The sequence below is a fragment of the Coloeus monedula genome, assembly GCF_965178545.1.
Source record: "Coloeus monedula genome assembly, chromosome: 19".
Classification (NCBI taxonomy): Eukaryota; Metazoa; Chordata; class Aves; order Passeriformes; family Corvidae; genus Coloeus; species Coloeus monedula.
The window spans coordinates 6003717-6029388 of NC_138799.1; the positions used below are offsets into that span (position 1 = coordinate 6003717).

At 48.4% G+C, this 25672-nt stretch overlaps 1 protein-coding gene across 2 annotated transcripts in view; it reads left to right on the forward strand.

The window, feature by feature from the left end:
• CACNA1G (calcium voltage-gated channel subunit alpha1 G) overlaps window positions 1-25672 on the forward strand; it is a gene marked incomplete at its 3' end in the record, with an annotated part of 97798 nt that overhangs the window by 37946 nt on the left and 34180 nt on the right. For both annotated transcript variants that reach the window (XM_082293824.1, XM_082293825.1), the window contains exons 13-21: window positions 2852-2920; window positions 5685-5778; window positions 6345-6532; window positions 6662-7108; window positions 12641-12741; window positions 13889-14012; window positions 16886-16954; window positions 17831-18015; window positions 24320-24446. In XM_082293824.1, the coding sequence (XP_082149950.1) occupies window positions 2852-2920; window positions 5685-5778; window positions 6345-6532; window positions 6662-7108; window positions 12641-12741; window positions 13889-14012; window positions 16886-16954; window positions 17831-18015; window positions 24320-24446 (1404 nt within the window). The remainder of the gene's footprint in view (window positions 1-2851; window positions 2921-5684; window positions 5779-6344; window positions 6533-6661; window positions 7109-12640; window positions 12742-13888; window positions 14013-16885; window positions 16955-17830; window positions 18016-24319; window positions 24447-25672) is intronic.

Consider the following 25672-nt stretch of genomic DNA (forward strand, 5'->3'; position numbering starts at 1 on the left):
TACAGCCTTTAAATGCAGCAGCCCCTTTGCCAGCCCCTGGCCCTCGAGGGAGGCTGACTCCTCTGCCCCTTGGCTCAGCCTGCTTTCCCATGGGGGAGCATGCTCCTGCTCTACCACTGCAGCATGCCTCTTCCTGGGCAGCAAATTATCCCTTGCCTTGTGGCCAGCTGTGCCATGGTGCAACTGCCTGTAAAGTCATGTCCTGCCTTAATGTGTTGTGGTTTTATTCCAGTAATGATGTCCTTGAGAGTATGGCTACCCTCGAGTCAGGGAAGTGCCTGCAGCACTCCTGAAATTTGCTCTTGGCTATTTGCTGCAGCCAGGCTGCTGCATCCACTGCCCCCACCTCTCCTCTGCCAGGGCAGTGCTGGGCTGGTCTGAGCCAGCTCCAGGATATCTGTGTGAGCTGAAATATGCTTTTAGGGCTGTGTAAATCAGGCAGGAACCTCTGATTTTGGACAGCACTGGGACAGCCTGAAGCCAGTGATGCTCATGCCAGTATTGAGGTGGGCACAGGGACCAGGAACCAGAGCAGCCCCTGAAGAGCTGGTTTGCCACTCCTGCCCAGCAATGGCAATTTTAACAAACTCACACCAAACTTCTATAATTTGTGACTCTGATTACACTGCTATTTTATATCTCAGGCACTGATGATAGCTTTTTTATAATAATCTTCCTTCCACATCCTCGTTATTCTGAGTCCTCTACATTCTTCCAGTGAAGTGCAATGACTCCAAGAGATCCCTCGGCTCAATCCAGGTTTCCTGCAGCAGGCAGGGAGCAAACGTCTCTGGAGGTCGGGCCCCAGGTCTGGCCTTGCTGGTTTATGTTTATTCAGCTTTGCTGGTGTAGCTTTGCGAACAGATCACGTTCTGGTTTTTGCAAGCCAGCACAGAGAGGATCCTCTCCTAAGCAGAATTAATAGAGAGATCATCTCTCACTGTAAACAAACCCCGGTGTCTCCCACCCGTGACTGCACTTGACTCTTCTGAGTTGAGTTTGTTGGGGTTTTTTTTCCATTCTCCTTCAGATTTCTGGGCTGAAACACAATCCTGGGGCTGCTGCCTTTATCTCCCTGGTCCTTGAGTGCCTTTCCTCAATCCACAAGCACCTCGTTAATTTTAGTGCATGGCTTTGCAGCCCCAGTTGCCAGGCAGCAGATGACTATAAGCAGCTGAAAAACTAAAAGGGCCTTTTCCAAACTTTAAATACAGAGCAATATATTTTGCAGGATTGAGGTGGGTTTTTTTTCCCCCCATTTTTGCCTTTAATTTGGTAACCAGCTTCTCTCATGCAAGAGGCACAGGCAGGACTTTTTTACCACGTGGTTCTTTTTGACTGCACGTTCCCTGATTGAACTGGACCCTGGTGTTGGTGAGGAGAAGGTGAGCAGAGGACTCCGTTTGATCAAGCTGCTAAGTGGAAATTGCTGCCTGACCACTCAGGTCCCTGCCTTGGAGACTTCTCCCTGAAGAAAGGAATTACTCCCCTTAGTCAGGCATAAAGCTCCTCTCCCAAGGGAATTCCTAATAGTATTATCACCAAGGCGTATTCTTGCACTGGTAATCCTCCCAGTTTGTGTCCTGTTGTCCCCACCTGTCCTCACTCGTGGGTTTGATCCTCCCCCTCCTTTGCACCCCGCTCCCTCCCTGGCACCCCAGGTCCTCCAGCCTCTCCATCCTTTTCTCTGCAGGACATTACCTGCTTCCTTGGGGAAATACAGATGTTCAACTTCTGGGCTTTCACCAGGGGGAACAGCCCCTCCTCCTGCAGGGGAGATTTTGGATGGTGTTCTTCTTGCATCCCTTGCCTATTGCATTCCTATTGGCTTCAGTGGGATTTTCCTTGCGAAAGGAAAAGTTTCCATCTTTTCCCTTTCAATGGCTTTTCCATGTCTCTCTCTGTTACAAGCAAAGACTTTAAGCTAAGTGTCCATCACATTGCTGGCAAATCCTTAACCTCTTCATCCCAGCCTAGGCTGGGATGAGTTTTGTAACCATTTAGCAACCAGAGGAAAGATCCATTGCCCTGTAGGCAATAAATTCAGCTGGTGGGACAATCTGTGCCCTCCTGCTGCAGCATGGAACCTCCTCCCACCCCGTGGGACAGGACCAGGCACCACCACACTGCTGGAAAGTGCTGAGGAATATGGGGAGAGCCACTCGAGCAAGGGGAAACACAGCAAGGTGAAAAATTATGTGTGGTTTCCAAGTGGGAAGGGAAAGGCTGACTTCTGGTGCTGTGAAATGATGTTGGGGTCCTGGGGGTGGCAGAATTTCTCAGGATGGGGCTGTGCCCCTCTGGCTGCAGACCCCTGGTTTAAACTGCTGATTTAAATGGGTGTCTCCACCAACAGGGCTGAGGAGGGACTGTGTCTCTCCTGAAATTAGGTATTTCACCTGCAAGAGCACTGATATTGTGTTAATCAAACATTCATTAAAAGCCTCCATTGCTGCTTAATGAAGGCGTAATAAATAAAGATGCTATTATACAGCTGCAAAAAAAAAAAAAAAAAAAAAGTCATGTTTTCAATTATTAGCTGGTGTTTCATTAGCACAATTATCACTTAGGAGCTGAAGCAAGCTCTGTTCGAAACACTTAATTTAAAGGGTGTAAGGCTGGTCTCTTCAAAGGGCTTCTCTCTACCCACTCTCTCCCTGTGCTGAGCAGAACGGATCCAGTGCCTGGCTCTCCATCGTGGCCACACACTGCCCTCCTCCCCCTTCCCCTCTCCTTCCCTCCCTCTTCTTGTGTGTTTTTTGATTCCCCACTCAGTCCTGCTGTTGAAACTGTGAAAATTGAACCCCACCTTCCCCTTCCTCCCCCCTCCCTGCCCCCGTTTCTCCTTCAGGAGATCTCCAAGCGAGAAGAAGCGAGTGGGCAGTTAAGCTGTATTCAGCTGCCTGTCGACTCGTCGGGGGTACGTACAGCACATCCCACCGCCACCGTGCTTGTCTCTCGTGGTGCCTGGTCACACACCGTGGTGCTGTTCTCATCGTAGTAGCTGTCATTCTTTTGGGGTTTATTTGGGTATTTTGGAAGTGGTTTTTTGGTTTTTCTTTCCTTTTTGTCACCCTCATTGTCAAGTCAGCCCTGATTTTAAGTCCCTTCCTTCTTTGAGCGAGTCAGGTAAATTAAGGTGGGTGCATCAAAGTGGCTGATGTGGCTCCAGCCAACAGCTCTCGCTGACCCCTGTCTGGATGCCTGCCCTGGGGAAGGCTCCCCAAGGGGCTGCCACATGGCACAGTCACATCCTGGGGATGTGGATGGTGATGCTGATTGCTGGGCACGCCTGCCAAGGCTCCCTCACACAGGCGGGGGAGGATGCCCAGGAGTGAAGGGACCTGGAATCAAACCTGTTTTGATAGGTGTGTGTGTGTTGACGTGTGTGTGGGAGCCCTGTGCTCTGCAGGACGGGGTAGGATGGCAGCAGCTGCACTGTGGCGTGTCCCAGGAAGGCCGGTGGGAATGCTGGGATTGCCAGCGGGATGCCACGTTACAGGATGTGAAATGGTTCCGTTCAGCTCTGAGGAAGCCGTGGATCTCCGAAGCACAGCACACCCCAAAACCTCACCCTTCTGCCAACCTCATCTCTCTCTTCACCACTCCCTTCCCTTTCTGTCCTTTCCAAGAAGCCTGGCTTTTCCCTCAGCCCAAAAGCCCTTTCCCCTCGTATCCCAGTGTGTCAGTCCCTTTTGGTACAGGCTGGTTTAGCCGTTGTACTGCCTGGTCCAGCCTGACATCCACTCGTTTCCCAAAAGGATTTTAACTCCCTGTTCTCTCATAACCCCTTTTCTATCCAGAAAGGCAAACTGGGAGTGCAAGAACAGGTAACGGGCAGCAGCGCCGGCTGCGAGATGTTTGCCTGCACCGTCCTGAGTCTGGCACGTGGTGTTTGGGAGGGGATGCTCACTGCCCTCCAGACGTGGGGTTTGGTGCTGGGGAAGGGGGTGGGAAGTCCCCACATAGCTCTGATTTTCCCTCTCGGCACATGTCTCACTGTGCCACTTTAAAACTTTCCTTAGGACTGTCGAAGAGCACTCCAGGAATACAAATCACGTCAAATTCTTCCCATTATTTATTTCTTTTTAAAAACCCATTAGGGAGAATGAGTAATTCCTGGCAGGCCTGATGACAGGCTGAGCTGGGAGCCTCCGTGGGGAGCATACCTGGAGCCAGCTGGAGCCCCTGTTCACACAGAGACTGGATCTGACTCCAGCAAAGCTCAGGCCAGCCTGACTTTACTGCTCCCCCTTGCAAGGTGCATTCCTGACCTTCTCAGACTGTGTCCTGCAGGAGGAGCTTCCCTGAAAAGCACAGAAGTCCTGGATCCTCAGGAGAGGAAATTTTGAGCCAACACTTCACGTCACACTCTCTTTTGCCTTGAAAATATCTCAGAGTGTCCAGTGTGCCTGGAAAAAATACCTTTAACAGTTTAGTGACCCCACACTAAATAGGGGAAGAGTATTGGGGCTCATCCCTCTGGGGTCTTGCTTAACAATGGGGTGCAGGGCACTGACCTATGTTGGATTCATCTCTTCCTCCTGTCCCATGCTGGGTCCTTCTGAGATTTTACAATCAACAGGTACCCGAGCACCAAACCTCAGCAGTGCTGGCCAGGGCTCCTGGGGATGCAGCTTAGCCTTGGTGGGGTTTTCTGGGGCTCCTGGGCTCTCACTGCTAAAGTGAGGGTCTGCTTGGCTTCTCCCATCCCAGCATCTTCCCCCCCTTCCCACCTCTCCTCCATTGTGACAGGGCTTGGTGCCCTTTGCCAGAGCAGTGGTTTCAGCCATGAATCCTCCTCTTTTTGGATGGGTATCGATCGTTCTGGCGAGCACCTCTGCCCCTCTTAGGTGTATCCTGACTATACCACACCCTAAGTGCCTTTCTGCAGTGCCAATGGACAGAATCAGGGTCTGTGCCACAAGACTGAGCAAGAGCCCAGGCACCACGTTGAGAGCAATGGTCAACATCATCTTCCTCTGCCTGAGGATGGGCACCTGTCAGAGCAGGCAGGTCTCGCTCAACCACCGACGTTTGAAATGATACAGCAGAATTTAAACCCCCCAAATGATCCAGCATAAATCCCCAAAACTCCCGCTCCTCTTGTGTGTGGCAGCTGGGAGGGAAAGGGCCCCTTGTGGCAGCCGGTGTTGGGTACTGCCACCTGGATCCTCTCTGTGCTGATGGGGCGTCCATGGACACGTGCACATTTGTCACGTTGGAAATTCGGGGTCTGTTGTGCCCTTTCCAAACCCTGGATTGCTCCATCAAAGCATCACTAGGAAGAGCCACACCCAGGGAGTTTTAGGTGTGTAAATTCAGAGAGATTTAGTAGGATCATCTTTTGTCCTCAAATTGCTCATTGATATCTGTCCTTCCCTAACATCTGCCACATATGCAATTCCAGCAGCACAAATTAAGCAATAGTTTGGTTTTTCTCCTGATCCCTTTCTGGGACCGTGTTTGGAGCCAGAGGCAATCCGTCTTCCTGGGAGGAGGTTAATTAGTCTGTGGTATAAACCTGTGCATGCGTCATTCTGTGGAAGGTGATGTTGCATCGTGGTACCCAGTTCAGTGGATCCGTAGGTGTGGTGTTGGACACGGGAATCCATTTTTGCAGAGGGCTGTCCATGCACTGTGGCCTCTCAGCCTCCTTGCTGAAGCCTTCTGTTTTGCTCCAGGGTGATGCTTCCAAGTCCGATTCCGAGGGGGATCTCTTCCCCCGCAGCCTGGAAGAGGAGGGAGGACTTAAGAAAAACTTGTCAAATCCAGCCTGTGAGTAATAACCCCGGGAGGACAGGCCCTTCCACAGAAAGGAAAACAGTGCAAACAGTGTGTCCGAAAGGAAAAATCCCTCCTAGAGGAAATGCTGTAGGGTCCCCGTGTGTCATGCTTGACTTTGCAGCACGCTCGGGGTGGGATTGTGGGATGCAGGCAGGGAGAGACATGATTGCATTCGAACTGTAATTTCCCCACCAAGCCAGAGGTCTGGTCTCCTCCTCCGCTGGAGGAGTTTGGAGAAAGAGGATGGAGGGAGCGGGCAGGAAGTTCCCAGGGTTGGAGCTGGTGGGTGTTTGATTGGAGGTTGAGGGGCAGCAGGCGACATTTTGGGTGTGCTCTCCTCTACCGCTGACACTGATCCCTTTGACACCTGATCCCATTCCTGTTTGACATCCCCCTGCTGGGCTGAACGACCCAATTCTCCAGAAGGGTTTTTTGGCCCACATCCCCCTGATGCTCAGAGCAGAGCCCTTCCTGTGCAGCAGCTTTGCCTCCCCACGAGCAGGCTGTAAGTGTTCCCCCTTGAGGTGTGACACCTAAAACCCGCTTGTGTCTTCCAGTGATGGCCCTGAGCGACCACCCGGAGCTGAAGAAGAGCCTGACCCCGCCGCTCATCATCCACACGGCCGCCACGCCCATGCCCATGCCCAAGAGCGCCGTGTTCGGGGACGCGGCTCAGGGCCACGAGTCCCGCCGGGCCAGCGGCGTCTCCATGGACCCCGCGGCTGCCTACGAGCTCAAGTCCCCGGTACTCGCATCACCTCCTCCTGCGGATGTTCAGTGCGTCCGTGGGGCTGTCCGTCCATCCAGCCGCCCCCGCCGGCCTGGGGCGGGTGACACGGGGCTGATGCGCTCCCTGTCCCTGTCCTTCCCGCAGCCCAGCACCCGCAGCTCCCCGCACAGTCCCTGGCGTGCCAGCAGCTCCTGGAACAGCCGCCGCTCCAGCTGGAACAGCATCGGCCGGGCCCCCAGCCTCAAGCGCCGGGGGCAGAGCGGCGAGCGCAGGTCCCTCCTGTCCGGGGAGGGGAAGGAGAGCTCCGAGGAAGGGGACAGCTCGGATGAGGAGCACTCGAGCCGGGCCGGCAGCTTCAATGGCTCTTTGCCTCACCGCATGGAGTCGCTGGAAACAAAAGGGTCCTTTGACCTCCAGGATACCCTGCAGGTGCCTTCCCTGTACCGGACCAGCAGCATGCACAGCACCAGAACCTCTGCCTCTGAGCACCAGGACTGCAATGGGAGGACCTCTCCGGGTCTGCTGCTGCACCAGCTCCACCTGGATGAGCCCCACCAGGATGGTGATGATGGCGATGATGAAGGCAACATGGTAAGGAAGTGCCACGTGCTCATTTTGGGCTTTTTGACTTGTCAAAGCAAAGCTTGTCCCCGTCTCAGGAGTGCACAAGTGGGTGCAAAAGGGATTAGGTCTTACCATCACCGCCAGACCAGACCAGAGTCACCCAGAAGGTTTCTGGGCAGTGGATGCTCTCAGAAATGGGGTTGGTGTCCTATTAAGTGTTACAGGGCAGTATCAGATGGCTCATGATGGAGACATCAGGGCAGAACTGCCCAGGTTCCACTAAATCATGCAGAGTGAAGGCTATCTATTTAATGCACATGCTTTTCTGTGTTCATTTTTCCTTTTTTTTTTTTTTTTAAAGCAAAACAAGTAACTTTCCCTGCTTTCTGTCTGTTATTCAGTTTTCTGCCCCCACACCAGCAGCAGAAAATTTCTATAGACAATGAAAGGGCAAGGCTTGGTCCCCCATTCCCATGGCAGCATTAGTCCCATGGAGATGGTGGTAATTTCAGAGGCTCTGCATTAATTTCCATCTGAAGAGGCATTTCACCGATGAGTGTCTCTTTCACAGGTCCAAAAAGTGGCATTTAGGAAATATTAGCTGAAAAGACTGCAAGTGCAGGGAAGGGATGAGGGTTCCTGATCCTTTTTTCATGTGGACGTTTGTATCTTAAGGGGGAAAAAAGGGAATCTGGCTGCTTTTCCAAAGTTGTTTGTGTGACTGGCAGAGTGGGGCTTGAGTTGGGTACAAGGGTGCCGCAGTTCCGGCTGTCACGTGTCCATTGGGGCCAGTTTTGGAGTGTTGCCTGCTCTTCCCAGGTTACCTCTTTGTTTGATTATACCTTGTTCCCAGATTTAAAAATGTGATGGTCTGATGTGTCATCCCCAGGGGTGACTCTGTTTCTGTTGGGGGAGCGGGTAGGGTTTGGGCAGAGACATGTGATGGTAGCAGGGCTGTTCTGAGAACAGGAAAGCTGCAGACTGTAGATGTGATTTTACTCTTTTGCACGGAGTTTATTGAATGAAAATGGAATTGGGATGATATGAAGGGAAGTGAGAGGCAGCGTTGGCTCCCGAGTCCTCTGTTCCTTACGGGAGGAGAAGGAGAGTTAGTGCTGGCAGAATGGAGTCACTCAGCTGTGACCGCCTTTGCAAAAAGCCATTATCCCATTACATCTCCAGCATGGATCCTCAGCCTGGGATTTTTACTGATTGTCATAACCTGCTTTTTAACTTCCATAAAATAAATTGAATTTGTAAGAAAAGGAGCAGTAATTATTTTTGGAAAAAAACCCCACTATTAAAACTGTTCAAGAGACCATGCTCTTTATTGCTAGCTAGGGATTTTTTTCTCATGCTCCAGCATCTGCTGCTTTTCCAGCTCACCTGGTCCAATCATCCCACTGGTCCCTTTCTTTTTCCCCCCCCAGGATCAAAAGCCAGCAGTCCCCCTTGTGCTGGGTGTGGTGTGATGGGATGTGTCCCTCCTCTTCCAGCCCCCTGCCAGTGCTGACAATGAACTGTTGAACAAGATTTTTAATTTTTATTATCTGCTTTTAGCATAAACTGAACATCATCCTCTGTGTACTGAGGTCTGGCCATGGAGGGTGTGATCACATCAACACCCTCCCATGGAATGGTCAGAAGCAAATGAAAAGAGCAAGAATTGACAGAATAGGGGAAATAAATTGTGTCCCAGCCCATGGGATAGCCACAACTGGGACACTTGCAGATGACTGGTGCCTTTCCTCATGCTCTGAAATAAGTCTTCACTGCAAATCACTAAACCAGATGGATCAGAAAATATTGCTTAGATTAGCAAAATGAACCCCCAGGTTGCAGAGCTTCCCTTTGGGATTCCCTCCTGACATCTGGGGGGAAACTTTGCTCCTAAATTAGCCGTGACAAAGTCAGGGAGGAAAAAAAATGGCATTTTAAATGGAAAAAATGAAATACAAAACTCCCCATCAACAAAAGAAGAGAAGAACTTGACTGTTACTCAGATCAAAGTAATCCTAAATATGCCCTTCTGCATCAAAGCTTTGCATCCCCCCTTGCTGCCTGGATTTGATTGTCTCTGTGCAGAAATTAAGGAAGAGCAAAGGCTTCATCAGGATTTCCCAGGCTCCCCCTATATTAGTGCTGCTCTGCTGCTTTCAATGAGTTTATTCTGAATTCCCATCCCTCCAAGGGGCCAGAATCAGGCCCCTGACAGCTTCTCTCCCCAGAAGCAGGAAACCAGGGTGCTGAAATCTGTTCTTTGTTGCGTCATGGCAGACAAGGAGTCTCTCACAGAGAGAGTGAGCCACAGCCTTCTTGGGTTCACGTGGCTGTGATCGGGATCAGGAATCTGCTGCCAGGTCTTTGTTGTTTCCAGCTGCTGGATTTTAGACCCTCTTAGGTGCTTTCTACCCAAATTGCTGAGTGCTCAGAGCAGAAAGTAAGGGAAATATTGAATATGCAATCGATGTGTCCCCTCCTCCCCAAAACCTCACTGCATTTTGCTATTGCAGCTCCTTTCCCTTTGCCTATTCCACTTTTTCTCTGTGGCGTGCGGTCCAGCCACTCCCAAACCCTCTCAGCCTGTCCCTGTTGCATATTAAAATTAAATAATCAGGTCCCAAGCGCCTCTGTGCAGCTTCCAGCTTGCCTGGAGGTCCTCTGCCGCTCACAGAGCGTTTTTCAGCAGTTCCCCCATCCTTATAATAAATCTTTTATAAATCTGAGCCTTTCCCTTACTCTGAGGAGTGCATCAGTCATCTTTTATTGCCAACTGCCTTTCATCCTACCCTCAGAAGTGCATTAATATCTGAAATTCCTAAAAAAAAAAAAAAGAAAAACTAGCTGTTTATCAGCAGCTCTCATTGCTGCGGGATTGAGGGGCTCCATTCCCACTGCTGCCTGTTAGCACCCAGCATCTTCCCGTGTCCTGGCTCCTGCTGCCTCTGGTGAGGGGTTTGGATGGGCTTACCCAGGGAGATTTTGTCCAAGTCACTGGCAACTGAATTGAAGAGTAGTTTTCTTCTCCCCCCACATCTTTATTCATCCTGTCCAGGTGTGGTTTATGAAGAAATAGATGTGATTTAAGCCACATAATTGACGTCTCACTTTGAACATAATGCAGGCTTGAACAGCAATCAGCCCCATTGTCAGCGCTCGGAGCCTGCCTGGACCTCGCTGGGAAAGCCTTGGATGGGGCTGAGGCTGGAAACAGTCGGGGTTTATTTCACAAATACCTTACATTTGGCACGAATTAACTGAACTGTGCTGTTCTGCTGGTGGAAATACGGAGTAATTCCTCTGAGTTTAGGTTTCTGGGGATGTACTTGGCCCTGCTCAGAGCAGCTGGGCTGAAGCCCCAGCCGAGCCCTGGTGCTCACCCTTACTGTAACCCACTGAATAGAGAGACATGATGGAAGATCACTTTTTGCCTTTGTTATCTGATTTAGCCCATGAACTGCAAGCTGCAACAATTAGCTAAACCCCAAAATATCTTTGGCATTAAGATTGGACAAAAGGAATATAAAGAAGCATTCTGTGCTGCTGACGCATTACCATTCACTACAAATCCCCTTGATAAATACCAGAACTGCTTTGAATAATAGATACTTCTGGAAACCTTCCAGCTCACAAAATGAACTGGACTGAGTCGTAGCTATTACTCCATGTCCAGAGGCTGGGGTAGCAATCACTGCTCTCACCACAGCTTTGAGCAGACACCCAATTTTTATCCATTTATTTACCTTTGTTAAATCTATGGATAATTAGACTAACCAGGCTGCTTGAAGGGATAACACAACCCCAAGGATGCATGCTCTATTAAATACAGTTTAGAGAGAAGGGAGCAGTTCTGACTCCTTGCCTGAAGCTGGAAAAGGGATGTGAGAACATCCAAGTCAACCAAAACTCCACTGGTGTGTGGTGCATGGTCTGTGTGTGTAGAAGTTGAGGGAAGGATGGATGGCTGAAGGAGCAGGGTAGAAAGCTCTAACTTTTCTTTTTGTTATTCAAAGTTTTCTTCTTATTTGCCCAAGGTGATTTTCATTTTCTGAAGGGTTCAGGTTGTCACCAAGGGCTTTCATTAAAACAAGCCTACACCAGTTATTCCCCATCACTAGTGAGATTCCAGGCTGGGTGTATATAGAAGGAAAAAGCACTTCCTCCACTTCACTCAATTACCCTAACAAATCCCATTTTTACAGTCCAGAGTACTCCAAGTGCTAACAGTTTGCCTCAAAATGAATCCTTCCTCCCTCTTTCCAAGATGAAATAAATAAAAGTGCCTCAGTCCTGGAACACAGGTGCTCCTGGGGTGTGAGGGTGATTCCTTCACACCCCTCTGTGTCCTCACGGCCCTGAAATCTCAAGAAGAAGCTTCAAAGAGCTCACACGGTCACATTTCCAGGTCCGCCCATCCAAGCCCAGGTGGTAGCAGAGAAATAAGGGTGATGAAAGAGCAAGAATTGGTTTTTATTTATCTGCAAATCACTCTGGTGACAGAGCACACACCAGTCTGTGCATTTATCTTCTGGTGCTTCGATGTGGAAGGGCTGGGGAAGCCCTGGTGTGGTGGGTAAGATGTTGGCCTGGCTTTTAATGGTTGTCCATGCACAGGGTGCTAACACTGCTTTGCCAGTGGGATTAAAGATCTTGACTTTCCTTTGGAGGTCTGTGGATGGGAAAGTGATAAACTTAAGTCAGAAGCTGTTGCAGCCAGGATGAGGCATCCCCTCAGCATCCAATTCTGGATGTCTTTGGTTCATTTGTTGGCTCAGGCTTTTGCAGTCTGCCCTCCTGACCTGAAATGACCTTGCAGACAGTCTGTAACACAAGTATGCGTGGCTGAGGATGTGCTGTGGTTTCAAGTAGGAATTAATTTGCAGGAATCGGATGGCCCATGTTCATGCAGGTCAGGCTGACCACAGTGTTCTCTTCTGGCTTTATAATCTCCCATCTAATCTGTTCATGCTGCATGAGGGGCAGACGATCACCGTTGTGCTCCTGGACCAAAACCTGGGCCTCAAATGTTTTCTTCATCTTTCCAGTGGTGCATGGACACGGGGCTTGGCCCAGCAAGCAGCAGGAATCTCTCCCTCTGCTCCCTTTATAACTTCTGACATAAACATTCCATATTGTTTTAAAAAAACCAAACATAAATACCCCACAAAAATTCCCCAAAATACCTTAGAAAATTCAGGCAAGCATCTGATGAGTATTTGGAGGGACTGAGTGGGTTACCATTCCTTTGGGCAAGGGTTTTATTTATCATGTTTGTCCTCTTGGATAACTGTGTGCCAGATGCAGTTACTGTGCAGAGAAAGAAGCAAGACCAAGCCCTGTGAGCTCACAGGGCTGGCACAGCCCTCATCTGGCTGCCAGAGCTCCTTCCGCTGCCCAGCCGGGTCTTTTTTGGGGACATTACTTTATTTCAGCTTCACTGAGCACTTGAAGACAAGTGTTTAGTGAAAAGCTGCCCCAAGTCCTTCACGTGGAAGTTTTGGGGGTTCGTTGTTTTAACAGTTCTGTGTTTTCCTCCCTCTCTGTACATTTTCCCCCCAGAGCAAAAGGGACCGCATGAAGGCCTGGGTACGGGCACGGCTCCCCACCTGCTGCAAAGAGAGGGACTCCTGGTCCATCTACATCTTTGCCCCTCACTCCAGGTAAGGCAGGGCACTCGGGCAGTGGCGATGTGATAGGATGGATGGTAACGATGCATGCCCTTGTTACAATGGCTCACCTGCCTGTTTATCCCAGATGGGTCTCTGTGTGTCAGTCCACACAACTCCCAGCCCTTTCCCTGCCCCAGCATGACATCAGGGTCAAATAGCAAACAGCTGCTGGCTGCAGAGAGCACAGGAGTGTCCAATGAAGACCCATAGCCCAGGACACGGCTGCAGCTTCATCAGGTTCCTCATTTACTTTGGCAGTGACGCCAGTGCTCTGAAAGTTTTTCATTTGATGGAGTGTGATGAACTTGGAGCAAGGGGGAGAGGTGCAGCATCAAGCAGAAAAATCTGAATTGCCCCGCTGCACACTTCCAGCACAGCAAAGGACTCCCTGACCTCCTCAGCCTGCCTCTCAACTGAACTTCTCTGTCCTCTCCCTTCCCTTTCTCTCAGAGAACACCCTCTCCTTGTTGAAGGCCCCTGGCTCTGCCCTTCCCAGAGCCTGGCCTTGTGGAGCCAGCTGAGCTCCGTGCTGTTCGACGCGTTCCTCCGGACGCGCACCCACGCGCCCGAGGGTTTCCCGTGTTGGAGCGAGGGCCCTGGACAGCATTCAGGTTCATTCATACAAAGATTAGAGAGATTTTCAGAAACAGACTTTGGGAAATGTAATACGGTATTATAAATCCTGGGTCAGTGTACAGCCATCTGTCACAATAAATAGCTTCTATCCCTTTATTCCGTGTGTGCTCAGCCCTTATGGGCTCAGTGGGAGTGTTTTGTCCTTTATTTAAGCTAAACCTGAGCACCAGGAACCAGGTAGGGGGGCAGATCCAAACCCGGCCATGTGTCCGAGTCGTGGAAGCAGCTGCCCCATCCCAAGTGACCAAAATCTGCTACAAGCATTCCAAGGGCTTGAAATTTGTGGCTCAGTTCCGTAGCTCAGGTCCCTTTCTGTTCATACCCCAATCTGCCCTCAGTGTGTGGCTCTGCCTGGGAGGGGATTGGGAGATTGGAGCTCATCTGCTTTGCAAGCAGAGTGCTCGATTCTCCTGCTATGTGTCGAGCTGCCGCGTGTCTCCCCAGCCAGTCGAGCATTAATAGCTAGTCTGTGTCTACTCTCTTTTTTTTCCTCTCTCGACAGATTCCGTCTGATGTGCAATAAAATCATCACTCACAAGATGTTTGATCACGTCGTCTTGGTGATCATTTTCCTGAACTGCATTACCATTGCCATGGAACGACCCAAAATTGAGCCTCACAGCGCTGTGAGTTTCTGAGGTTAAGGTTTTCCTGTGCTCCTTGTGGAGCAAACACCCATGGCTTGGACTCCACTGCTGTGCACTCAGTCTTGTTTTCTTTCTCTTTTTAAAATGGGAAGGTGCCAACACCCCCTGAGTATCCTTTGAATTAGGTGCAGCAACTCTCCTGGCCCCTACCCTGTCTCCTTTCAAAGCACAAGAGCAGAGATCGTGGCCTGCAATATATCCAATATCCCATTTCTGGAAGTACAATCAAGGTTTTAACACATGACATAGCATGACATCTGTCTCAGTTTCCTTCTCTGAGAAACCTTCAAACACTTTTCCTCTCTCAACACAATGTTCACTTCTTCCATCTGTTCCCCACAGGCACGTATGTGTGGTGCAAACGGAATGGGGGAAACTGTTCATTTCATACTCTTCTCTCCCCTTTGTGTATCAGCTTTGTTGTGACACCAGAAAACCTGAATTGATGCAGGCACTGCAATGCCAGTTCTCAGAATCACTTTGTTCTCATATGCTGTGTCAGGATTCCTCAAACTAGACCCTCACAGCACCAGCACCCAGCAATCAGAGGGGCAGAATCATCCTATTGCTCTTTTATTTTGGCATAGATTGGGGCTGAGATGCGCTGGGCTCTTGCTGATTTATCACCCAAGACTGCTCATATCACAATCGTATAGAATCCTGTTTTGTTGATGTAGGCGTGTCAGGCTGTTCATTTTTGTGGCTTTTCAATGTAAGACCTTAAAACTGGAGTCTAGGCTGCTCTGTGCCTATTTTAAGCGTTCCCTAGTAGTCCTCCTTACTGTAACAGTTTGCCCAGCAGTCCTTCCCCTAAATCCATTTTTTTTTTCAGTTCCCATGCAGCCATGCACCAACTCGCAGCTGCAAGAAGAACAGGGCTCCCTGCCAGCTGATCTAGCAGGAGGAGATCACCCTGCTTATCTCTAAATGGGGCACCCTGAGAACCTCCCTTTAAAATCCTAAATGCTTCCTCTGAGCCCCTTGCTATGTCCTCTGAGAGTTACCACTCCCCAAGACTGGCTCTGAAAGGAGCTGCAGTTACACAGAGATGAAGGGGAATGGGGTGACACGTGTGAGTTGGAGGAGTCCACAGCAAAGAGCTGTAGCACACAAACCCAGTATTTCATACAGGAGAGGAGGAGCTGTGGTGTCCCCTGGCATTGGGAGAGTGCTAAGAGAAAAGGAGGCAGGGAGTGGTGTGAGGTTTGTCACCATCAGGCTATAACCAAGGGAGCTAGACCATGGCCTGGGAGCTGCAGAGAAGAGGAATGCTGGGCACTGGGGCAGGGGAGCCAGGAGGAGTGCATGTGCCGATGGAGCTCTCATCTGGAAACCGAGGGAGTTAGTTTAGGTTGAGTTGTTTAAAATAATTGTTCTTTGCTTCCCTGAGCTGCGGATTTTCTATCTGCTTCAAGCGAGTTCTCTGTCCCTGTCCCAGTTTCAGCTGGCTTATCAGAACAGGGGCTGCTGTTGCGAGCCAGCATGTGCTCCCCACTGCAGAGTGCACGACATGGGCTGGGGAGATTATCCTTCAAAATAGCCACATGCTTGCCAGGCAGGAATGCAATATCCTCAGTCTCACCTCTGTGCTATTGCTGTTTTATCTCCAGCTGCACAAGCAGGTCCCTATCCCCTCCCTCCTGCCCAGTGCCTGCCCCCCTACAGCAGCCTTTTGTGTGGCAGTCAGCTAACAACGGAGATGTTTCCTATCGCATCTCATGCAATCACACTACAGGTCTAGGACCTAATTAATTATGGACCCGGTATGGAAACAAGCTACTGTGTGGTTCCTGAGTCACTTCCAGTAAATCATGATCTGGCAAGCGAGAGAGTTGCCAAGGTGTTTTGTCTTGTTTAAATTGCATCTCATTTTGAGCGAGAGATCTGCATCTCTTATGGGACTGCTCTGTAGGGAGAGGCAGAAATAAATCCAGAATTGTTAAAAGCAGGACTGGGGCCAATTGTATGTGCTCATACGTACGTGCACACGCATCATCGTTCCTACAGCCTCTGCCTTCTGCTGTCCATTTCTCAGTGCAGGGAATCAAAAGCTGTCAAGGGATTAGGGAAAAGTGTAATTTATTTAATAATCATCACTAAAAAGAAAGGTTTCTGCTAACTATAGATAGGGAACCAGTCCATGGGCTCATCTGTAATCACTGGCTGCTCTTGCTGAGTGGAGGCACTGAGGAGGGCACGGTCTGGTGGATAGTGCAGGGGACTGGGAAATGAGGCTGTTGGGCTTTGTGCCAGGTTTAGCCCGTGGCTTTGGGCAACAGAATCGACCTTTTGGGGGCAGGTCTCAGCTGGCATAAACCCCCAGAGCTTTGCTGGCTTCGCTGGAGCTGTGATAACTCATGCCTGCTGCACTTCAGCATCCCACGGGTCCTCCTGCCTCACAGCTCTGTCACTCTAATATTGACTTAATTTCTGGGAGAAGTGGGAGCTCAGTGATATTTACACGATGCAGTGATGTCTGCAGGTGAGGGGCAGGTAGAGATTTGTCAAGCACGTTTCAAGGAGGGCACATCTCCCTGTTTCCGCTCTGCGGGGGGAGGGCGGTTTGGGGGAAATGAGGAAGGATTTGGAGGCAAGTGGGAGGGTTTGTGGGGCAGGTGCCGGCGGCTGCCCCTGTCCATGGTGCTGACACAGAGCCGGCTACTGGCAGGGCTGAGCCATGCAGTGTTATTGTCTAAATATTTGGATTTTCTCCTCTTTGCGAGCAAACACTCCAAGGCTTGTTTCAGCACAGAATCTGGAGAACAGTTATCAACCACCCAAATATGCATGGGGGGATGCACAGCTGCAGAGAGCAGGCTATAAAACATTGTCTCTCATTTTCTTTTTCATAGGAACGGATTTTCCTAACACTCTCCAACTACATCTTTACAGTCATCTTCCTGGCTGAGATGACAGTTAAGGTAAATGCAGGTGGAGGATAAGTGTGCCTGTATTATATTAGTTGTTTTTTATTGCGGTGGACTCACAAACCCCTTAGGTCTGCCAGCTGCGAGTGAGGTGTATATTTTCCTCTTCTGAATCATACTCAGATGCCCACCACATGCCTTATTCTGAGCACGTTTTACATAAGAACAATTTCACTGAAGCTGCTCTTGATTTACACCATTATAGGAGCAATGGGATCCTTGAATTCAGCAATCGTGCCCTATTCAGCAAAGCTCTTGAGCACATGCTTAACTTCAACCATGCATGTAAGTCCCATTGTCTTCAACAACTAGTTGTCCTCAACAACCTAAGCTGCTGTGTGCTTTCCTGAGGACGGAGAGACTTAAGCACGTTGAAAAACTTTGCTGGATTTGAGGCAGGAGGCTCAGAAACCCATGGCTGTAAATCTCTCCTGTGTAATTCATAATCATCTCGCTGAAGAACTGCTCTTTCTTTGGAAAGTTTTTCTAGTTTCTTTATCTGCAAAGCTTGTACATGATTGCTTTTGGTCAGCCACTCTGCACCTTCTCTCTTGCAGTCCATAGGAATAAAATATGATTGAATTTTTTTTATGCTAGAGGTAAACGTGTTAGGAACAGTTTTGTGCAGGTAGGTTTATCTGCATTAAAAGTACATCAGCTGTAAGGGACAACCTGGGATGTTTCTGCAGTGGTATTTTAATAATTCTTTCAGTAGAACACTTTGCTGGTTTGTCTAATGAGGCTTCTATACTGGGAAGCAAATGGACTCCCAGACTGGTGTCTGTAAATAACGCGTTCTCAGCAGGTTGCTAACTGCAGCAAACACGTCGGATGTTAGTCATGATTTGTTGCAACTTGGTGTCCGGGCAGGTGGTGGCACTAGGCTTGTGTTTTGGGGAGAAAGCCTACTTGAAGAGCAGCTGGAACGTGCTGGATGGGGTGCTGGTGCTCATCTCCGTCATCGACATCCTGGTCTCGATGGTGTCAGACAGCGGCACGAAAATCCTGGGGATGCTGCGGGTTCTGAGGCTGCTGAGGACGCTGCGGCCCTTGAGGTAAGTAGAGGCAGGGGAAGATCTAAGGGATGTAGGATGTACATGCCAAAGGTAGGGCTGAGCATTCATGCAAGGGAAGGGGCAGACGAGACAAGGGCACAGCGCCTGTCACCGCTGCCATCCCAGCCTCCCGCAGCTCTGCAGACAATGCCCGTCCGCGGGTCCTCTGAGCTGCAAGAGCTCTGGGCCCTCGCTGTGTTTTAGGACCAGCCCCAAGTGCAATAGGAAACTGATCAATGCCTCTTTTGCTCATTAAAACACACATCCCCTGCTATTTGTGTTCTCATTTGCTCTGTGTAAAGTGCAGCTTAACAGCTTCTTCTCCCCCTTTCCTTCAGGCAGTCAGCGGCTTTCATAACAAAGAAGGAAATTAGTAGCAGGTAGCAGATCATTTTTTAAGGAAGCAGAGACTCAACTGTTGCTTAACCTAGAACGCAAAGAAGCTTTTTTCCCCAGCTCCCCATTAGTTTTAGAGAGACATTTACTTTGAAAATGACCCAGACAAGATGAAAACAATTGTCCTGCCAACTTGGCCCCCCAACTCTGCCAGCAGGCAGTATCCACTCTGGTAAGAACCTGCCCAAGGACCAACCTCTTCTAAACAGGCATCTGTTTGTGACCTGTACCCCAAGGCACAAAGGTTTCTCTTCATGCTAAATGCAGTTCCTCTTTAATACCATTGTTGCTGCTCCTGTTATGCAGCAGCTAATAAACCTTCATGCTCAAAGCATCTTTGTGTGCCTGCCATATCTTACTGCTGCTTCCTCCATAAAAAGGTTTGCTTTGAGTCAAGATTTTTCTCTTTCAGAACAGAAAAATGGGGCCCTGCTTCTGATAGAAGATGTTGTTTTACTACCCCTGTGTGAATAACTCTAAATAACAATGGCCATCCCTATACATATCTCTTTCAAATATTCTCAACAGCTATAAAGGACATTCTGTTCAGTTGGTCTGTATATGTGTGTTGTGCCTGGTGAGTTTTAGGATGTGAGCTGCTTTTAATCATTTTTCTCTGGACAGCTGGCACCACTGGGGTAGTTCAGCTCGCTCCCCATGTAAGTAGACTGTATTCCTATGTGACTCCAATTCAGACTCTTCTCTCTTTGTGTGGCCCCTGGTATCTCATGTCAGCTGCAGTTTCTGGGGTAGTTTCTGCCCAGTTTTTGGTTGGGTAGATTTGCTCTGGTCCTCTGTTTCTGCTGATTTTTGACCCATGTTAAGAAAACCTATAAAATAACCTAGATGGCTCAGGGTAAAAGAAGGATTGATTTCTCTTCTCTGAACTATGGAATGGAAGTTTCTCTTTTGATGTTCCATGGTTAAATCAGATTTAAAGGGAGACATTTGGGTTGTGCTGATCTCTGCTGGAGTCACCTGTCTGACCTGGTCAAAGCCCTGTATACTTCTTTGTAGATCTGTGGGGCTGTCTGGGTCTTTTTTAACTGGAGCCTTTCTCTCTAGTCACCTATGTGCATGAATAATCTGCAGCTATGGGTTATAACCAACTCAGTAACTGCAGGCTGGAGGAAGACCTGCCATCTGAAGCATGTGAGGGAGTAGGCTCTTCCATTGCTATTGCATTCCTGTTGGTATTTGATTTGTTTTCTCAAGAGAGTATGTGAATGTTTTCAGCCAACATGCAGCTCTCTACTACAAAGGAAACGTAAAAAAAAGACAGCAACAAGCCCATTCCCTAAATATGTTCAGAATCAGTTCTGTTCTTCCATAATTAGATTTGTAGGAAACGAAAAAGCAGCCATCAAACTGGGGGCTTTTCAGTAAGTCATAAATCTCTGCCTGTGGAAGCCCATCTGCCTCCGTGCTGCACATCTGGGCTGCCCTGAGCAGCCTCTGCCCACAGCTGCCCGCGCTGCCTTTGCCGCAGGCTCGGCGTGTGGCTCAGGGATCACATCCTCGCTGCACAGCCGGGGATGTGCAGCTGCATCGACGCGGGGTGACAGCTGGGACAGGTGAGCTGAGGTCTTTGCGCACCGTGGCTCCAGTTCCCGTGCCTGGGTGAAGTCTCCCATGGAGGCTGAGCCAGTTTTTCTTTTCCAGGAAGGTGTAAGGCAGAGACCAAAGCAAATGCACCACTCCCACCACAGAGGAGCAAACCTGACCCCTTCTGTCCTCCCTTTCTGGGGACACTCCAGGACAGGGCTGCAGGAGGTCACCCTCAGTGAGAAGCCAAGCCACAGCTGCGTGTGTCACGCTCAGTTCAAGAGCAGAGACAACCCTCGTCATCTCTGTGTTGCCTTTCCCACTGGACAGCCTGGAAGGGGGATTCTTGCAAAAGATCTCCCTCATTCTGTCTCTGATTTGCTCCTGTAGAAACCACCCCATTGCTTTATGGAGCACACCAACCCCCCCACGCTTCTGCCTTCTGCCCAGGCATTAAAAAACCTGACCTGTATGCCAGTCACAGGGTTGTGATTGCGTGATTGATTATCAGCCTCCAAATTGAATCCATGAAGATTCAAGCCCAGCTTTATGACCAGAATTCCAAAAATAAATCCACAAAGGAGTGACATTTAAAGATGCTTCCATGATCCTCTGATGTTTCAGCCAGTAAAGGGATTGCTTATAAAGTAACATTCCTTCCTAATGCATTCAACCTGCTGTTGTTGGTATCAAGTGTTGTAGAGTCAGATACAACAGAAATCAAAATTGAAAATGTATTCACATTTAATGTGGGTGGACTTCAGGGCTGTTTTACTCTCTGCAGAGCCCGGGCTTTGACTTCTAAAGCACACAGATAAATTATTCACTTTTATACTATCATGGTCTAATAGTAATTTCATAACTCTCTTCTATCTATCATATCTATCATCACCTTTGCTAATTTTTTTTTAATTTGTGGAGGAAGATCTTCATTAATGTTGATCTGTTGCTTCATCTAAGTACTAATACTTCTTCTGAGAGCTCTCATCAGGAAGGCTTAATGTTGGTAATGAATCCAACTGGGATGAGGTTGGCAGTGGGTTTGGAGCATCTCACACCAGAGGTTTAACAGCGTTGGGAAAGCTCAGACCAGAAGAACCAGGTGGAATTAGAGGGATTAACATTTCTTCACACTAAAAAAAAGAAGAAAGAATGTCTCATTTAAATTTCCATGTTTGTTATATGTCTAATGCAGACTGGAATTGTGCTGAATGGAAGCTCGTCAAGTCTCCTGTTCTTGCACAACTGCAGGGCTCCAAATCTGCCACATCCTTCAGCCATAAATTGCAGGGGTGTCGGTCGGATAATAAGATTTTACAAGCCTGGTAGCAGCAGGACCTTGGCAATACTGATGAGGTGTGGGGATGCTGTATGTTGACATATTGGAGGTGATACTAATAATCTGGAAAAGCTGAGAATTTCATTGACACCTTAAGAGAATTGTCAGACTCTGGAGAATATCAGGAATCTTCGCACAGACTTGCCTCAGTGTTGGATAAGGCCCTTAGTCTGAGGCAGCTCCAAGGTCTGAAGGTTTCCATTAGTAAGAACTATTATTTTTCACAATTTTTTCAAAGTCTTTTCTCCCTGTAGTGCTGAAAACAGCACTGGCATGGAGCTAAACTGTGGCAGCTTTTACCCTAATGCATTCTAATTTGAGGAATTCCCTGGTTGATCAAAACACTTGAAGGAGCCAAACACTGCAGTTTTTCAGCCCTTTTTTTCTCAACACACACGACTTTGCAAAGTCAGACAAGTAACCTCCTATTTTCCCTCTCAGCTGGATACCAAATAGTACCTTACAGGGGAAATCACTTTATTATTTCTAGAACAGCATTTCTTAATAACTGTTGGAGAAAATTATCAACTTTAAACTCTGGAGACTAAATTCCTTCCTTGTTCCCCAAAATTTAAGGATGCTCCAATAGTTCAGACCATAGACTTCATTTTAGAAGACTTGACTTTGGTTCCATCCTGCATGACAATGGACAGAAGTCCATGACCCCTAAAGTCAGGATCCCTAAAGGCAGGATCCCTAAAGGCACCAAAGGACCTAACTTACATTGAAATAATTGGAATTGGGTTGCCTTCCTACTTCTGAGAACGTGGCTTGCCCTCCTTCCGTGCCTCAGTCTCCCACCTGTAGTTTGGCAGGTGTAGCATTTCACCCAGGACTGTGTGAGGGATGTGAGGGGTGTGGAGCTCTTTAGTCCATCTGAGGAGCTGGAAGAGATGTTCAGCCTCAGTCTGTCCAGCCCAAGGCTCGCTTTGTGCACTCAGACACAGCCTGTTAGGCTGCATTACCTGGCTCATTGAGTCAGGCACACTGAGCTGCTCTCCAGCCCCTGTTTGCTGGCTTGGGCTCAGCTCTCAGCCCCGTGACAGCAGCAGTGAGGTCTCCAGCCTGGGCTAATCCCTCTGGGCAGCTTTGGCAGCCCACACTGACCAGTCCCCACACTGCTCATGGGGTGTGCAGCCTTCTGCTCCCTCAGCCATCTCACCCTCCAGCTCCTTCCCTAAAACACCCAGATCTGAGCATCAGGAAAGCTGTGGTGTCTGAAATAGGGAGCCACAGCACCTACCTGGCAGAAATGTCCAGCGTGAGGAATAGTAGCATCTGCTCTTTGTGTTTCACTGGTAAGAGAGTGGATAAAAATACCACCATCTGTTTCTTTCTGAAAGTGATAACTGATGAGTTACCCTTGACATTTTGAGTAAATATTTAACCAGGAAAAAAAGGAAATCAGCTTTAGCTTCTCAGGATATGGTTTAAAGCCAACAGTTTTGGTAAGAGCTGCTGGCCGTGCGTTGAGCACTGCAGGTCACTCAACCTGCAGGCTCTGGGGCAGGAGAGGGAGGGTGCAGGTTGGCTGTGGTCCCAGCTGAGGCCATGCATGGTGGGAGTGTGGATGTGTCCATGGGGACCTCTGCTGGGAGCACCATGCCCGGGAGAGGGAGAGGAGGAGAACTTGGAGCCTGTCCAGGCAGCAAAGCTGCAACAGTGCTTCAGGTGGTGGAGGCAGACTTGGGGAGAAATGGGAGAGGTGGTGAGAGCACTCCCGTGGTGAAAGAGAGACCCAGGCAGAAACTAGAAGGTGGGGAAGTTTGGGGCACATTCAAGAGCCAAGTGTTCAAAGGAGTCACCAGCAGCACCCAGAAAGGCACAGGCACTCCCCTCCTCTGACTTTCACAGCATTTAATTGCTTCTGACTTGTGCAAACACAGTTTCTATGGCATCAGTACAAACTGATTTACAGTGCTAGTGAAATGCTTAATTCCAGTTGGCATCAGGAGGAGGGAGGCATGTAACCTCTTCAGATGCCTTTCTTGGTCCCTACCTTCAGGTCAGTGAGGCTGAATACCTCGTTCATCTTTCCCAGCATGGTGAGATGGCTTCTCTAAATCACACAAGACTTGTCCTTTCCTTGCAACATTAACCTTGAGAGTATAGTATAGTTTCTACTTCTTTTCTTTTTTTTCTTCAGTCATGAAGTCCACATTATTCTTCTTCAACTTTCTGATATGATCTAATCTTCTGTTATGAAATTCTGTGTGATACCAGACAGACAGGAGCTACAGAAATTAGGTTAGATGCTTCTGGTCCTGCCAGTGAAGTTCTACCTGGAGGACAGCACTGGTTTAGAACTGAGGCTGTACAGTGGGTATAAAACAGAAATTGTGATGGTCTGAGGGGTAGCTCAGTTCTCTGTATATAGCAGCACTATAAGGACACTACAGGTTATTTTTAAAGATAAGGAGTGGTGAAAACTGGCACAGGTTGCCCAGAGATGTGATAGATGCCCCATCCCTGGAAATATCAGGGGCTCTGAGCAGCCTGATCTAGTAGATGTTCCTGCTCATTGCAGGGGGTTGGATTAGATGACCTTTAAAGGTCCCTTCCAACCCAAACCATTCTATGATTCTGTAATTGCTGGCATGATATGCAGGCAGATGTGTAAGAGTGGCAGCTCCATTTCATCAGGTGTCTTGCCTAAATCTGTATAGGAAGGGACAGTGGGAGGCCCTCTCTTTGCAGTCCTGAACAGGCTACAGGCATGAAGGTCTGTGTCTGTGGATGGCCCAAGCAAAGCAGCTGATTTTTCTGGCCTGGCTCCTTGTATGTTTTCTCTTCCTCCTCTTTATTTATGCAAAGTTGTGTGTATTAGGCACAGACCCTTCCCTCCAAGACCTCCATAACTTCACAGGTCAGTCTTCCAGAAGTGCTTTTTCCATCATGATTTTTGAGCCACTTTTCAATCCAAAAAATTTTCTAATGCTATGTTCTTCATGTCCTCTATCTTGGTAGGAGGCAAAACCGGGCAGGAACCGGACTAACAGCTTTTGTGCTTACTTGCCCCTACAGAGTCATTAGTCGAGCCCAAGGACTGAAGCTGGTGGTGGAGACTCTCATGTCATCCTTGAAGCCCATTGGGAACATTGTGGTCATCTGCTGTGCCTTTTTCATAATCTTTGGGATCTTGGGAGTTCAGGTGAGTCCTCGTAAGCCTCAGCACTTAACCTGAAAGTGTAACAAGCCCCAAATTTCCCCATGTCTGGGTATCTGTACGCACGGCACAGTGTAAGCCTTTCTGAACTTGAACTGATGTCAGGATGGATGGGGTGTCCCTGCTCACTGCAGGGAGTTGGACTAGGTGGCCTATAAAGGTCCCTTTCAATCCAACCCATTCCGTGAGTCTATGATCTCCCCTCCGCCTTTTTTCTAGTTACAAACTGATGGGGAAATAGAAACTCAAAGCTGAAATCATTGGCTCGTAAACTCCAGAGAGACCTTGACCTGGAGATTCATTCAGATTCTGACAGTTTGTGTAACTGAGAGCTTGCAGAAACAAAGATTTCTGAGTCTGTTTCCTGCTGGCTCTGCTGGCAATATCCTCAGTCCCAGGAGTGCAGGAACCCAGGGGAAAAGTGGCAATTTCCAATGCACTTGGTTTCTCATTACCTGGGAAGAAGAGATTGCTTCATATAAATATTCTGACATAACACTTACTTCTTTCTGAAGTTTATCTGATCTGTCACAGCCATCTTTTGGAAAGCAACTCTATTTGGCTTTGTTTTGGAAAGGTGTCTTATATAATATTTTACTCTAACATACTGCTTAAATAATAAATACAGCATTGAAAATAAACAGGAAAGAAAATCATGCCATCCATAACCACCTCAGAAGCTAGATTGGTTTAGCATTACAGCATAACAACATCCATCCATTATATTAAACGGATTCATAAAACTAAGCATATCCCATAAAACAATCTAACACTCAGACATGGGAAAATTTATGCCAGACAACAAAACTTGCAGTATGCTCTTTGAATTTCATCCCTGCTAATTGCAATACTTTCCCTGGTGACTTGCAGCCTTACATTAAATTGTCATGACTATTGATGTGGTTCAGTGGTAGATACAAGCAAGACTGATCCTGTATTTAGGATGCAAAATTCTCAGTTAATATTTACGTCTAATTAGGTGTAAGATGAGGCTGGAGCTATTTTCTATAAAAAGATGATCTCTCAAAGTTACAGTTAATTTTTCCATTTAAATATAAGCTGGGGATCAAACTAGAGGTTTTTAATGCTATTAAAATCCAGACATCGAAGTTTCTAACAGCGTGTCCTCTTAGCAAAACTGTTTTGGTTGTAGAGCTGCCCACGTGTGAATAGTCATTAATATGATACAAGAAGGAGGTGGATAAAGCAAG